General features: G+C 43.9%; 3 protein-coding genes across 3 annotated transcripts; 2 read left to right on the top strand and 1 right to left on the bottom strand.

The window, feature by feature from the left end:
- Window positions 1-1,558: 1,558 nt before the first annotated feature.
- LOC113457814 (beta-defensin 12-like) lies at window positions 1,559-3,915 on the top strand. Its single transcript, XM_026786891.1, has 3 exons — window positions 1,559-1,643; window positions 1,995-2,036; window positions 3,791-3,915. The coding sequence occupies exons 1-3, from the start codon at window positions 1,574-1,576 to the stop codon at window positions 3,913-3,915; spliced, it is 237 nt and encodes a 78-aa protein (XP_026642692.1). The 5' UTR covers window positions 1,559-1,573.
- A 1,787-nt stretch (window positions 3,916-5,702) lies between these two features.
- On the top strand, window positions 5,703-7,740 carry LOC113457821 (beta-defensin 13-like). The gene is made up of 2 exons (XM_026786973.1): window positions 5,703-5,760; window positions 7,598-7,740. The coding sequence occupies exons 1-2, from the start codon at window positions 5,703-5,705 to the stop codon at window positions 7,738-7,740; spliced, it is 201 nt and encodes a 66-aa protein (XP_026642774.1).
- A 4,560-nt stretch (window positions 7,741-12,300) lies between these two features.
- On the bottom strand, window positions 12,301-13,913 carry LOC101997768 (ubiquitin carboxyl-terminal hydrolase 17-like protein B). The gene is made up of 2 exons (XM_026786972.1): window positions 13,862-13,913; window positions 12,301-13,772 (listed from the first exon to the last, which is right to left on the bottom strand). Exons 1-2 carry the CDS (start codon window positions 13,908-13,910, stop codon window positions 12,553-12,555), a joined length of 1,269 nt encoding a protein of 422 aa, XP_026642773.1. The 5' UTR covers window positions 13,911-13,913; the 3' UTR covers window positions 12,301-12,552.
- Between the last annotated feature and the right edge of the window lie 1,074 nt (window positions 13,914-14,987).

Here is a 14,987-nt window from a genome sequence, read left to right on the forward strand (position 1 = left end):
GTGCACACTTTCACAGTCTCCGTGAGTTCATATGTGCATCAGTGTCAAAGGAGTTCCCTCAAAGTCGTCCACTACTGCAAGTGCTTATAATCACCCCACCTCCTCTTCCACATAGATCCCCGAGCCTTGAGTGGAGGAGTGTGATAAGAATCTCACTAATGGCTGACATTCCAACCAGTCCTTTGCTCTCCACACATTGTCCAGTAGTGAAGGTCTATGTTAATTACCTTATAATGCAAGATTCTCTGGAAAGGGTTGAGTGATGCCCTGATCTGAGTATAGGAGATGTCTTTAGGTGTCTTGTTACCATGCTCATTTAGCAGAGTAATTGTTCAAAGTTATATAGAAATATAAAAGTTATATAGAAATATGAATGTAATAGTAATAATAATAATCAGACATTACGCTAAACACTTCTATGTTATATGCAATGTTTTCAAATGTCCCATGAGATAGATATCATAATTCTAACCCAATTTTAAGGATAAGGAGACTGAGGTTTGAAAAATTATGACCTATAAAAGGTGATCTTCTTGGTAGATATCTTTCTAACTATACAGTCTGCATTTTTCATGTATGTGCCTCTCTCTTTCTGTGTGTGTGTGTGTGTGTGTGTGTGTGTGTGTGTGTGTGTGTGTAAAGGGAGAGAGAGAGGGGAGCCCTGAGAATTGAGTATAAGATTTTGTGTGTGCTAGACAAACACAACAACCCTCTTTTTAAGTATTTTATGGTCTTGAGCTCACTGAATTCACTGAATATCCCAGGCAGGGTGTTAGCTCACGATGCTCCTGCCTCGCTCTCTGGAGTAACTTGTTGATAAACCTATGGCTCCAGGCCTACCTCAGCCTCCAAGACTGAAGATCAGAAACATCATGTAACTATAAGCATCAGGGTGGCAGTAAACAGGACACCGTTCAGGGGACTGACATGAATGACATGATTATTCTTTTTGATACCCATGGTTTTAATTGTTAAAGATCGCTATGGTTATGACTGGCCTGTGATGTGATATCTGACAGGCACAGGATTCAAAGCAAACTCAGCAAAAGGGCTGTTACCCCTCACATTCTCCTGAAACATTTCCAGATACGGCAATGAGAAAGAGGAGGACAAGTGTGCACATCTGTGGATTGCCTCCCAGTCCCCGCCAGAGCTCTGTAAGAGGCATGAGCATTCAAAGCTCGTGTGTTGGGACTATACCAGATCCCCGGGACATGCTGCAAAGGCAATACATGCGCTTTGGTTCTTAGGAAGATAGGAAGAACCCTCGATATCCTCTCCCCTAGATTCCCACAGTAGAAGAGTGCATTCTACCCTGCGATCTACCAGACTTGCACAAACACCCACTCCGCTCCACAGGCTGGCCGAGTGTTGGGGAATAAGACTTTGCAGGCTCCAAGATTCTAACCCACTGCTCCAGTTCTTGATCTTGGCAAATGGAGCATGCAGTTGTGCTTTCTTCATTGATCCACATCACTGACCGAGAACAGAACCCATTACTTTCAAATATAAATGCCTTCTTGTCCCCTCAAAGAAATCTTGATCCCGTGTTTTGAAGAATCTTCGCTCAAACATGGCCCCGAGCAGAGCGATGTTTTCTTTTGTGTGTGCTTTGTTCTTCAGTGTAGCCCTACTGCCGTCAGGTAAAGAAAAGCTGATGGGACCTTGATGGGGTGATGGGGGCAGATCATGAAACCCGGTGGCTCTACCATGTATCACCCTGAAATTGACAGTAAATCTCTTCCCCAAAGATTTCTTGGAGCTGTCCTCATGTATCCTAAGAGCCATCTGAATAGAGCTTTAATTTTCATTTTGTTCTTGTTTTGTACATTGATCTTCCTGGCTCAGGAGTGCTGGTCTTGAGAATCAAATAAAGATGCCAGCCATAGCATCCGTAGTCCCTCATGAGCCCTGTCACATGCAGGAGAAGTCTTATAGAGTGTCATTTCTTGCCTTAATATTCTTTCCTAATATGTATTTTGTTTTAAATTTAGGGTCCCGGGCAGGACTTGAGTATTCCCAGTCATTTCCAGGAGGTAAATTATATTTCTTACCCATACTTTCTCATTTTCTCTTGGGGATTCAGGCCTAGTTAGCTATCTTTGACTGATAAAACCAAGGATGTATGGACTGAGTTCTGGATCCTTGGCTCCATCTTCTCTTCTTCTTGTACCCATGATCCTATGTGTACTTTTCCATTGACTCTCCCATTCATTTACGGTGCTTAGGTTCAATTTCATCCACACCAATTGGCACTACCTAGAGATCACGGTTTCCCTTATCTTATAACCTAAATTTAATGAGGTCTGCACAGTTGTGTGCTGCTGGAGTAAGGAGGATTAAGTAAAATGGTTTTGTAATAAGTCATCTTTGTTATAGAAAAAGCTGCTTATAAAGGTTAGTCACGAGCATTGGGTGTGCACAGGAGAGTCTCTTACATGGGAAGACAGCAAAATGTAAACACTAAAGAAATATTGAAATATTCTTGGAAGGCTGGAGGAATAGCTCACTGGTTAAGAGTGCTTGCTGTGCAACCATAAGGACCCAAATTGGACTCAAGCCCCCATGCAGCCTTGCTTGAACCTGTAACCCCAGCACTGTGGAAACAGAGCTAGGAGTCAATGGAACCTTTTTATCTGCCAGTCCAGCTAGAAAAAAAATGGCTAAGATTCAAAGAGAGACCCTGCTTCCAGGCTGAGAGTGACAGAGGGAGAGGATACTCAATGCCTTCTTCTTGCTTCTATATGTGCACACACACGGATGCATGTACCTGTACATACATGTGCATGTGTACCAAACACATAACCCCCTCCCTCTACATACACACACAACAATAATAATAGTAATTTATTGAATAAATTCAGACAATATTCCAGAATGAGAAATATGGAAGTCATAGACTACCAACTTCTCCAGGTCTCAATAAACACGCATCAATTATGCCACTTAATCATTACAGCACCCTTATAAGTAAATACTCTACAGCACAAACACCACACAGTTAATTTGTTTGGCCACAAAGCAAATTTAAAATGTGAACAGGTATTTCTGATATGTCCCTAAGCTGAATAAAGCTAGGTAAATTAAGAAATTTATTGAAAATATACAGCCATTACTAGGCCCACACGAGAATTGAGACTAAAATTCTTCATTCCAGCTTCAGTGATTTGAAACCCTAATCTATTCCTTGCCTTTTCATGAGTAATTTTTCAGTAGTATCAGATGCACATTTAATAGTTCTGAAAATGAGATATTATTTTATCATTTATATTGGAACAATGAAAGACAATAAACACCTGGGGAACACGGATGATGTTTTTCTCTTGTTTTTAACTCTTTTCAGCTCCATACCATGGTAAACAGAAGCTATGCGGTAGTGCTTTTCTTATATGGGGTGTGTGTGTGTGTCTGTGTGTGTGTGCGCACGCGCGTGTGTGTGTCTGTGTGTGGTGTTCATATACGTGTGGAGACCAAAGGTGGAACTTAGATGTCATTCTGCAGGATCCATCCATACCTTGTGTTTTGAAACTCAAGCTGACTACTGAGTTTCCAAGATTCAACTGTTTCTGCCTCCCCAGCTCGAATCCAGCCCAGGATGAGACTCGGGTCCTCATGCTTATCCAATAAACACTTGACCGATTGAGCCATTCCCCAAAGCCTCTGGGCGAATTGTAGAAAATGCTCTCCATAACCATATGTGCGAACCACACACGTGTTCAGGTGGCCTAAGACATTCTTCCCATTCTCAACAAGTTCCAGCGAACATCTCAGCAGCTCTTTCCTGGCACAGGTGAATTTGCTGTGTGTGAGACCTGCTGGCTCGGTCGGGGGAAATGCAGGACGGTGTGCTTGGAAAGTGAGAAGATTGCAGGGAGGTGCAAGCTGAACTTCTTCTGCTGTCGGGAGAGGATCTGAACGCACCAACCATCGCTCCTCGGACCTTCCACTCATACTGAATGAATGTCCAAAGCCAGAAGTTCTGTGGCTTAACTGGGCCCCACTGAATGCAGTTCAGTGTCCGCCTCCCCTCACTTTTGTTTCTGTGCTTCCTTTTCGTTTTAAGATGATAAAAATCAAAACAGCAATGAATACCTTCTACTCAATCTCTCATAAAGCACAGAACAGGGTCACCACCTGAGTGTAGGTGTGGCCGAATGCAGAGCGGAGAGCCCATAGGTCAGTCTCCTTTCTTTTGCTGTCACACACCAACTGAGTTCAGTTACTTTATAAAGAAAAGTTTATTTCACTCCCAGACTAAAGTCCAAGATCAGGTGACCTCACGCATTTGACTGTAGAGAAGGTCTCCCACGCTGTGTCAGATCATGGTGAGGGCATCCCTGAAGAAGAGCGTGGATGAGAGCAAATCCTGTGCTGCATGAAAACAGGGAGCCTGAGGGCAGGGAGGGGAGTGAGGGACATCTTCATTATTTCATAATAAACTCTCTGGGAACAGCCAGTGTCCCCATAAGAAACATGCTAACTCCTTCTAAGGACAGTGTCCCCAGCAACCTAATAAACTTACACTAATGTGCACATATTTTTTTGGTTTTACTTTTGTTGAAACAGAGTCTCAGTATGCGGTCCAGTTGGGCTGGTACTCAGTCCATAACCCAAGCTGGCCGGAAACCCCCTGCATCCACTTCCTGAGCACTAGGGCATGTATGTGCCACCACAGCGGGATTCAAAGCCCTAATTGTAAAGTTTCCATCATATCTCACACTGAGGGCCAGGGTTAACACTTTAATCATCACAGGTGGCTCCCCGTACTTTCCTTCCTTGACTAGACATTTTCTTTTCTCCAAGATGGCTTCTCTGCATCTTTCTCATCCTTCCGGCAGCTCCGTATTTCCCAGAAATTAATTTACATGGATTGATCTGTCAAGCGCTCGCTCTGTTGTGGATGTTGGTTTTTATTCTTCCAGATAACTGTACTGCACAAAACTACACTGGCTCCATTGCCTTTAGGACAAAATTAGGGTCTGTTGGTAGCACATAGCTGTGTAGTAAAATATACATGGCTTTCCCACCACTGATGGTTATGGAAGAAATTTTAAAAATATACCATCTTCAAAGACTTACATATGCATAAACTTGAAAGATTTAACAATAATTTGTATATAATTGCTTGTTTATTTGTGAATTTCCCTAAGCAGATAGTTTCCCACTAGAAAATTAAACAACAGTGATTTAAGAATCTAATGGAGAAAAGCAATCAAATTTGAGCTGGATTCGTCTATGAAATTTAATATCTATTGGGATAGCTAAAATTTATTCTAAACCTCAAATTTTAAAAGCCACTCTAGCAGGTATCAGTCAGTTAACTAACAACCAGTGGCTAAAACTTGTAAGCGTACATTACACATAAAATTTTAAGGCACAGGAAGAAGAGAGAGCATGGCTATAGGTTTTGTGGAAATGGGAACACTTGAGATGGAACACAAAGGGAAATGGAGAAAGCCTAAGAAGAAATGGAATAGAATATTCCAGGCAAGAAGGCAGGGTTCTTTCTCTGCCTTGTCTCAGATAAAAGACTTAGACGAAAACCTGATCTGCTGGCCCACACGATGCTCAATGGAGCATGGAAAATGGTTCTCTCTTAAGGCCGTTGCTGAGCAGCAGAATGGGTCTGACTCTGCTCTCAGTAAAGGAGCCAGGCTCTATGCCGTACCTCCTTCATCTCCTCTCCACTCATGGTTACAGACATGAGAATCCTTTCATTAGTTGTTGCTGGGCTCATTCTTCTTGTTCAACTTCACCCAGGTAAGAGAAAAATCCTTGGAAAGGTAGTATTGGCACTTTAATCGGGATCTGTCTTTGGAAAAGCAAGCTGACTTCAGGGAAACCTCACTGTTCATCTCTATGATAGCAATAATCTCAGGCTAAGCCAGTCACTGAGCTGAGAAACAGATGAATCCAATCCACTGTCCTAGATCCTTAGCAACTAGAGCACCTGGTCCACTTTTCTAGTCAGTCTACACAGGGATTTGGGCTTCTTCGTTCTTTTAGATCCCTCCCCTGGTTTTCAAATCTTCAACACACCTCAGCATATGACAAAGTAACTGCTTTAAAATGGAAAACATCAACATTTTCAGTGTCTCAGAAGTGGTTCAAATACTTTGCCCTGAGAGTATTTCAAACTTTCTTTGGGATCTCATAGATAATAAATAGAAAATGATCTCACTGAAACCCCTGCCATCCTGACTTGTTTGCACTTGAGACTCGGTGCTTTAAACAGATCTGTTTGCTCAGTATAACCTGCAACCAAATGGATCTTCTGGCTAGTCCTCCTCAAATACCCTTGAAACATGCTACCTGTATTCTGAGGTCTCCCGTCCTTCCTTCATAAGCTCCCAAGTGTTTAATTCCTCCTGAGTGTGTGTGTCATCCTCAGAAGCTCTAGTTAGAAAGAGATCCTGACAATGTGTCCTTACGATTTGGGAGACATTGTCCCCACCTGCATTCATTCACTTACACAAAACAAACAGAAAATTTTAATTAAAGCTGAACCTTTGTCCTTAATTTTCTAGAAACGTATGGTGTATTATTTCTGTTAATAAAATATAGACTCCCTGAGAGAGTAATCATTCAAAACTTATGATGTATAAATAAGTAAATGAGTGAGAAAAATGCATACATGGAATTTCGCACAAAACAATACCCCTAAAAAGCCAGATTGCAAAATATAGAGAAACAGAACAAGCTATGTTCTCAGTAGGAGGTGCAGAAAGGCCTCCTGGGTAGTAGAGATGAACCTTTGGGAAGAGGCAGCCCTAGAACCAAGCAAGGAGCATCCGTGGAACAGGGCCTGTGCAGAGCTCTCCCTTACAAACCAGGTCCCTAGCTAGCTTGTCCTTTCTCTTTGCAGAGAGGTCAGACAATGGGTGCAGAATAGAAGAGTGATTCAATCTGTCCTCTCTGTCTCCTCCTACCTCGGGAGTTCTCTGTAGCCAGATCAGCACATAGACTTATGTGTTCACAGGCCCCAGAACTCAATCTATTTATATTGGAATTCCAGCAAGCAGGGGGCAGGGGAGGTAGTGGTGAAAACTGTGACCACCATTGCCAAGGCAATGAGGTGAGGGAGAATTCAATGATCAGCAGAAGGCAGCACCCATGAAATGATTTGAACTCTGTGCCACTTTTCTTTTCTGCCAGTGGCAATATTGAGAGTGTTGTTCGTTAACTTTACATCTGAAACTTAAAGATCTTTCAATAAATGGGCACGGTTTACTGTTGATCTGCCTATTTACTGCTTTTAAATTTTGAACTAAATTGTACTGCTTTGTAAATTTTGATCTCTGTCTGACACTACTAGAAATACAAAGAAGAAACATCATGTTGGAAAGGTTTGTTTGTTGGAGTTGGAAAGCGGCTTGCCACCTTCCTAGGAAGAGACATTCTCTTTTGGTGTAAGCCGGCTGATTTGAGCAGGGGAATGACCTGCATCTTTTGGAAATGATGCCTGCATTTGGAAATGAGGGCATTGCATATGATTTACCAGGAGTCTGGCTTCCCCACCCCCCAGATTTAGTAATTAAGAATTTACTTTTTGGCCTGGTAGATTAGTAGATGACTAACAGCCACTCTCTTCCCCTAGGCAGTGCCTCGTTCTACAGACAGCATCTCTGTTCAAAGCTGGATGGTCACTGTGCGATTGACTGCCTTACCTTTGAAGAAAAGATCGGGGGCTGTCGGGCTGACTTAACACCACTGTGCTGCAGAAAAAGAAAGAAACACTGAATTCTCAACACCAGCTCCATCTCCCAGGCAGAATCTCCCAACAAAGCTCTCTGGACTTTCTCGACACTACGTCCCATAAACCCTATACACTCTGTTTCTGGCACACAAAAAAAAAAAAAAAAAAAAAAAAAAAAAAAGAAAGTCTATGGGCTCTTTTATTGGCTGATCAAAGTAAGAAAACACATAAAAGCAGGTAAAGATGGAAGACCAACTGATTTCTCTAGTTCTCTCCCTAGCTTTAAGCAGATCTTTGACAATAGGTCTTTCTTCTCCCCCAGTGTCTGATAGACATAATTAGAGGGAACTTGACCCTCGCAGTAAATGGCTACTTGCAAGATACCAACGGCTTCAGCTGTAGCCCTGGCACGTGTTGCGAGGCATTGTTTAGGCTGCCTTCCATATGCTGTGCGGCCTAGAACACGGCGTTCCATAGAGAGTGGAGCTAACATCAAAATTCAGGTTGGCTGTAGAGTAGATATGTTCCACACAGGCCACGTACAGAGAACTTTACATCACAGCCCATGCAGACAGCCCAGCTCTCAGAAGTCATGAGCACAGTGCCTCACTACGGATGAGCCAGCCTTCAGTTTCTGACTTACTACATTCATAACACCGACGTCTGGCTTTTGTGTCTCATGTCCTTAGCATGCCCAGTAAATAGTGTTCTGTGTAAGGATGGGACAAGGAAGGCAGTTCACAAAGGTGGGACGTGTCTTAGGAGGAAATGTGATCAGCTGAGTGGAAGAACAGGTTATAACAACCTGCTGAGAAAGAAAGCTCACGCCGCTGGTGAGCCCGTGCTCCATCTCCCACAAAAAAAAAAAAAAAAAAAATAGCATGCTCAAGCCTGCTCTTTGCCCTAATTTGACAAAATTGGAAGGCCAGGGATTTGTGTACCCTGACATAAAATCAAGCTTGTTTGGTCTGTATTTAAAATAATGGCTTTACAAAACTTTAAATTTGGTGGTGTCAGACATCGAGTTAATGAGCATAGGCCCGATTTCAAGAAGTGAGTGTGGTTTACAAAATTCAACCTGATAATACCATTTGAATTTTTTCTTCACATTTTGATGGCTCCGTTTTGATTTTAGAATTCTCTAGGATAGTTTACATTTCAAAGGATCAGAAGATAGTCAATGGCGCCATCTCGTGGAAATGTCATTCAGTGAGCATTCCTTTGCATCCTGCTCTTTTTGGCACCCCAGCTCCACCCCTTTTTCTCTGTAAACTCTTTAAAGGCATTGCTGACTATCCTGTGATTTGATCCTGTCTGGACAGACATATCCTAATGAGCAAGTAACACACTTGGGAAAAGGAAAGAGTACTGTAATCCGCGATAGTAAAAGTCCGTTGGAGCCAAACGTGAACAATGGAAATGTTTAGAGTGATGCCCTTAACTGAGTTTATCTCTTAAATAATAAACTAGTATCCTAAAACAGGAGCTAAATCCACACGTAACTCCAATAGAGAATAATTACGAAGATAAAATCAGTTTTTAAAACAAACTTGTCTCTGTCAAGAGGTTCTATTTGAGATTATTATGGGGGCACAGGAGATAAGTCTATCAGTAATGTGACTGACTCCCTGGAAACACGAGGACAGGAGTTCAATCATCAGTGCACACATTTAAAAGCCAGGTATTTTCAGGCCCAGAGCTGTAATCCCAGGTCTGGGGAGATGGGGCTCAGTGACAGGTCAGGCTCTCAGATGTGCCAGCGACACACCACTGAGAAACCCTGTCTCAAAAAGAGAGGGTAAGACCTGAAAAAATAACAGCTGAGATCTCTTCTGGCCATCACATGAATGTCACACGTGTTCTGACAAATATACGCAAGCTCTTGTGTGTGCTTGCGTGTGCACAGATACATACCACAAATACACACATACCACACCACACACATGAGAATTTATGTGTGTCTGTGTGCAAATCCTGATAGCTGTCATTGGGAAGAAAGTCCATAATTTTACCTTTAAAAAGTTTTATAAACAGCTGTGAAAGCTTGGTAAAAATAATCTTAAATTTTCCAAGCTAATTTTTCCCTGGAATTTAATGTATCTGAGAGTTTAATCATATAAAAATGCCAACGGGTGTGTTTTGTTAGTCAAGATGCCTTCCTCTTTGATCTTCTTAGGACAACGCCTCTCATCGGCAGCGTGATTTCAACCCACATCACCCAAGCTCCTATCTCTAATCCCCACTTGATGAAGTTCTGAAGACTAATGTGTGTATCACAGTGCTATTTTTCTTTTAAAATCTATTTTTATAGTTTCATACTTATATACAATGTATTATCATATTTTCCCCATCCTAGCACCCTCCTGCCTTCCCTTCAGAACCCATTCTCCCACACGCTAGTCCTCCAGTGTTCACACCATTAGAAAAAATGATATCACTGCCTCTAATAACCGCCAACAGCCATTAGCTCCTCAGGAAGAGATGAGGCATCGTCTCCATCCAGGGCTGAAAGTTGGGGGTGTTACGGCTAGAGAAGCTCCATTTTATGCCAGGCATCCATCTTGGTGCCCACTAGCCATTTGACTCTGACTCCAGGCCCTGGAAGGTAAGTTCACAGGACACCCAACCCAGTAAACCCCATCTGAAAATGTACAGCCACGACTCTGCTTGTTATGATTTGACTAACTGCTTTTATTTTGCTTCTGTCAACTAGGGTAACTAAGCTTGAGTGCCCAGAGTTGCATACTTTGTGATAGTTGTAGCTAGATTTCAGGATGTCAATCGGGCCAAACGTTCAGCAACACAGCACTTGTTTGGACAGGGAGCTGTCCAGATTGTCCTACCTCTCACAAGGTGGATGTAGGGGTGCACAGTGTCTGTGTGGCACCTGATGAGGTAGGTTGAGCCACTAGGGTTTGCAGTAAGTCATTGAACCATACATTGGTAGTGTGAATAACCCCATGTGATCCACAAGAAAAGCCCTGTATATACATAATTACTAGGATAATTTTAATGCTATAAGTTAATAATGTCACACCATTTGACAACAAGATAGTTATGAACATTGAGGTCATCTAAAGGATTCTTTTTGGGTTTTTTTTGTTGTTGTTGTTGTTGTTGTCGTTTTGTTTTGTTTTTACAAGGCTTCTCTGTAGCTTTGGTGCCTGTCCTGGAACTAGCTCTATAGACCAGGCTGGCCTCGAACTCACAGAGATCCGCCTGCCTCTGCCTCCCGAGTGCTGGGATTAAAGGCGTGCGCCACCACCGCCCTGCATCTAAAGGATCTTATCGAGGTTCCCAATGGTAGCAATGGAAAGGACAGGTGAACCTTTCGAGAGTGCTTCTCAGCGGCACACTTCAGAGTCCAGAGTCCACGCTGAGGTGATGCCGACAGCATGGATATGTGAGGGAAGCCATCAGAGGAGTTCTCAGTATCGCTGCCATTTGGATGGGAACGTGAGAGATTACAGTCATCTCCTTATCCATTCTGGAGAGGAACATCCGAATCCACGCAGATTCTTTTCACCCCCCTAAAGCTGTTGGTGTAAGCATTGGAGCCATGTGTCTTAAGACGGAAGACATGTTTTATGACACTTGTGCTTTTCTCTAAATCTCTGATTCCTGCCAAGATGAGCTGTTTGGTAAGGGCTAAGAGAAAAGCTATTTCCACACAAGCTGGACAAAAGAATCAACTGCTGTTTAGTGGGGGGGAGGGGACGACTGCAATTCAGGTGAAAAAAAAAAGAGTCAAGGAAGCCACCCACCGTTTCTCTAGCTGCACAGTTTAGTGTGAGTCAGTTTGGGTAAGCAACTCCACGGCTGAGTAGAAATCCAGAATTAATAACTAATTCTGGCAGGTGAACTAGTTTCAATATACATGAGGTAAATTTTCAGGAAATACTTCAACATGAATAATATTCAATATCAATTATCCTTCAAGACAAAAAAAAGGACAGAGAAGCCGGGCGGTGGTGGCGCACGCCTTTAATCCTAGCACTTGGGAGGCAGAGGCAGGTGGATTCCTGTGAGTTCAAGACCAGCCTGGTCTATAAGAGCTAGTTCCAGGATAGGCTCCAGAGCTACAGAGAAACCCTGTCTCAAAAATAAATAAATAAATAAATAAATAAATAAATAAATAAATAGAGAGTGTCAAGTAACAGATTTTATTTGGTAAAAAGAACTGTAGTTCAAGCACAATGAATAAAACTATCCCCCCAATGTGTTCTATTCAGTAAAACCAAGAGAAAGGTTTTTAAAAAGGAATTAGCTTTAAAAGTGGGTCTAGCTGAGAGGAAATCCTAAATATAAAACTTTTGGGTGGCAGCGTCTACCCTACTTTGGGTCCATGAGCTCCAGTAGGGGGCGCTGCAGACATCACCTCCCAAATACAAAAGACTTTTGAGGGTTAACTAGACCAGACCTCTGAGCAGTCTCTTTCATGTCCAAAGTGACTTTCCTAGGGTCGCAGGGACAACAGTGGAGGACACAGGGGAAGGTGGAGAGAACCTTCAGGTGAGAAATTCTGTCCTGCCTAGAGCACAGGTTCCCATCTCTCTCTCCAAAGTTACCTTCAAGATCACAGATCCCAGGGGCAGGGAGTGGAGTGAGATCTAGAAAACAGCCAGAAGCCTCCTACCTTAGTTTATCTTCTTCTTAGATCTCGGTCTCCCACCCTCACTACAGAGCTGCCCAGTGTGTCCGTGATCCCCAGATGAGACAGAAGCCTGGCAGAATGTTGACCGGGGTGATTCTTCCTGTCGTGATGGGGATGGTGCCTCCCCCAGTTCACTCTTTGTATGTGGACTGGAGAATCACAACTCCATTGGCTGACAGAGTGAATTCATTTTTGCCAAGATTCACCACAGGTTTGGGTAGTCAGAAAACATATTGCACTGGTCTAAGAAATCGTTGGTATCTCTTTTCTTTGTGAGATCTAGTGGTTTTGTCATTTCTATGATGGATCCTCTGTTGGTCATTCTCTGCCCGGATGTTCCTACCTGGGATTCTGGGCAAAGATCCCTGCTTACTCTGCCCGTGGGAGCATCCACAGCACTCCTTGTGAGAGCAGTCTGCTGGACGTAGAAGAGCACATAGGCAGGCTCCCTCAGGACCAAAATCACATCACATCTGTCGACACTACAATCATCCATCTTATACCATTGGCCATTGCCGGCTTTGACATAACAAAAGTAATGGCCACTATGACAAGTCAGACCATTATGGACCAGCACAGCATACAGGGCATACACCAATGGGCCTCCACTGGACTGAGATACATATGGCTGGAAATAAAGGGACTCAGGGTAGCTCACTTCCCTGGCCTTGTTGTCACCTGTGAAATCGGAGAAGCGATTCAACACCAGCAGGAGAACCTTTGGGGCATCCTGCACAGTCAGAGTCTTGGAAGCTGCCGTCTTCTCCTGACAGTGGCTGCAGTGATAGGCATTTTCCCCGCATAGCTTTTCCTCCTTTACTAGAGCCTCCAAGGCTTGCTCCACACTCTGAGCTGCTTTGATATCCAGGGTGATGTCAAGGAAGGGCTCTATGATGTCTGTGGTTTCCTGGCAGTGGAGACACTTGATCTGAGATCTCCAGGAGCCTCCAAATATCTCACGGATGAGGGTGCTCTGCTCAGATGTGGACCCCAAGTCCTTGCTCTCTTGGAGACAGGATGTGTGCATGGCATTCAAGATGAACATCAGAAACTCATGGGCATCTTCCTGCTTGTCCTTATGGAAGGCACCAGTCAGCGCCTTTGAAGGCTGCATGGCACCCCTTGCGCGGAGGAGACAGCGGGACACGTGATATTTCATAGCACACATCATGCAGCTTCCTTGGCTACAACGGTTCTGAGAGTGCTCCCAGGACAACAGGCAGTTGACAAGAGGTGGGGTGTGTGTCAGGCACTGCAGGGCAGCATTCAGGTAGCAGCTGTTCCCCGTGTTCTTGAGCCCAGCTCCCACGTCATAGGGCTTCTCCCACGTCAGATTGTACTTCCCCCCGGCAGCCAGCTCTGCTGACACCTGAGCTTCATCTTGATGCTGGGCTGGTTGGTCAGGAGACGACAGGGCAGGATCTGTGGGAGGACAAGATCACAGATAGACTCCAGAGCTAACAGCCTTGGTTGAGGACATGTAAGCTATATTGACTTACTGCGAGACTCACCTTCTAAGAACAGCTTAGCAGACTCTATGTCCCCAGCGTCCTTCTCCATATATGGAGCTGGTGTCCTTTCAGCAGGCAGGATGCTTTCCCTCTCGTAAAAGCTCACTTCTTCATTTAAGGAGGCTACCTGGCTCTGCTGGTCTTCATCAGATGCTGACATCCCAAAGGAAGTGTCTCTGATGCCAGAGGATGAATGGACTTGCTAGCAGGGTAGGAGCAAGCAGGAAAAGTCAAAAGCTTCCTTCCTCCAGGTTCTTAAGTAGGCTTCCAACAGAAGGTGTGGCCCAGAGTAAAGGGGTGTCTTTTCTCCTTACAATCCCAATCAAAGCCTGGAGTTGGTGGCTCGCACCTTTAATCCGAGCACTCAGGAGGCAGAGGCAGGGTATCTCTGTGAGTTCCAGGGCAGCCAGGGCTGGAACCCTGTCTCAAAAAAGCAAATTAAAAAAAAAAATCCCATCAGGTGTATGTCTTCCGGAATCATGATGAAAGTTAAAGCCTTCCGTCTTCCCACCTCAAAGTCTGGTGTTCCTTTTAACACAAATCTACACAACAGCCAATGCAGAAAGGTTTGTAGACGTGCGCTCCAAGACTTTCACTTCAGTGGTGGGTGGGGCAACAAATGGACATGATCCTGGTTTTGAACTAGCTTCCAAGATGGCAGAGGCCATGCCCCTGTGGTAACATTCCTTTCTGCAGCTTGTTTGCTTGTTCCCTAGATTACTGTTTTCCCTCAACCCTATCCTTGATTGTCGAGGTAACTACATCTGGATCTAAAATCCAAACATGGCGGCCACCTGTAAGAGATTTTTTTCCTTAATTTGAGGCAGGAAGATCCACCTCTACCCAGGATCTTTAAGGTAGGAAGACATGCCTCTAGTCCACATGTTAGGTCAGAAAAGAGAAAGCCTAATTTCACAGAACTAACCTTACGTTTGACACTCTGGAGACAACATTTTGCTCTTGGGAGCAGGAGTGAAAGAGGAGGAGGGTATTTCTCAAATATTTCTTCTCCCTTTGACCTCCAGACTATGCCCTTTTTTCCTTACTCAGATTTTCAAGGTCAAACTTATCACCCAGAAGTACAGCTGTGCTTCCCGGGCACAGGCAAGGCTGCTGGCCTCTATGA

This window comes from Microtus ochrogaster, linkage group LG7_11 (assembly GCF_000317375.1).
Source record: "Microtus ochrogaster isolate Prairie Vole_2 linkage group LG7_11, MicOch1.0, whole genome shotgun sequence".
NCBI lineage: Eukaryota > Metazoa > Chordata > Mammalia > Rodentia > Cricetidae > Microtus > Microtus ochrogaster.

What these genes read in the sequence shown, in the direction of transcription:
- LOC101997768 (XM_026786972.1), bottom strand. Translation starts at nt 13,910, where the DNA reads ATGGAGAAGGACGCTGGGGACATAGAGTCTGCTAAGCTGTTCTTAGAA. An exon ending in TGCTAAGCTGTTCTTAGAAG is followed by an intron (nt 13,773 to 13,861) that starts GTGAGTCTCGCA and finishes GTCCTCCCACAG; the next exon opens with ATCCTGCCCTGTCGTCTCCT.
- LOC113457821 (XM_026786973.1), top strand. Translation starts at nt 5,703, where the DNA reads ATGAGAATCCTTTCATTAGTTGTTGCTGGGCTCATTCTTCTTGTTCAA. An exon ending in TCTTGTTCAACTTCACCCAG is followed by an intron (nt 5,761 to 7,597) that starts GTAAGAGAAAAA and finishes CTCTTCCCCTAG; the next exon opens with GCAGTGCCTCGTTCTACAGA.
- LOC113457814 (XM_026786891.1), top strand. Translation starts at nt 1,574, where the DNA reads ATGGCCCCGAGCAGAGCGATGTTTTCTTTTGTGTGTGCTTTGTTCTTC. An exon ending in TGTAGCCCTACTGCCGTCAG is followed by an intron (nt 1,644 to 1,994) that starts GTAAAGAAAAGC and finishes TTTTAAATTTAG; the next exon opens with GGTCCCGGGCAGGACTTGAG. An exon ending in TTCCCAGTCATTTCCAGGAG is followed by an intron (nt 2,037 to 3,790) that starts GTAAATTATATT and finishes TTCCTGGCACAG; the next exon opens with GTGAATTTGCTGTGTGTGAG.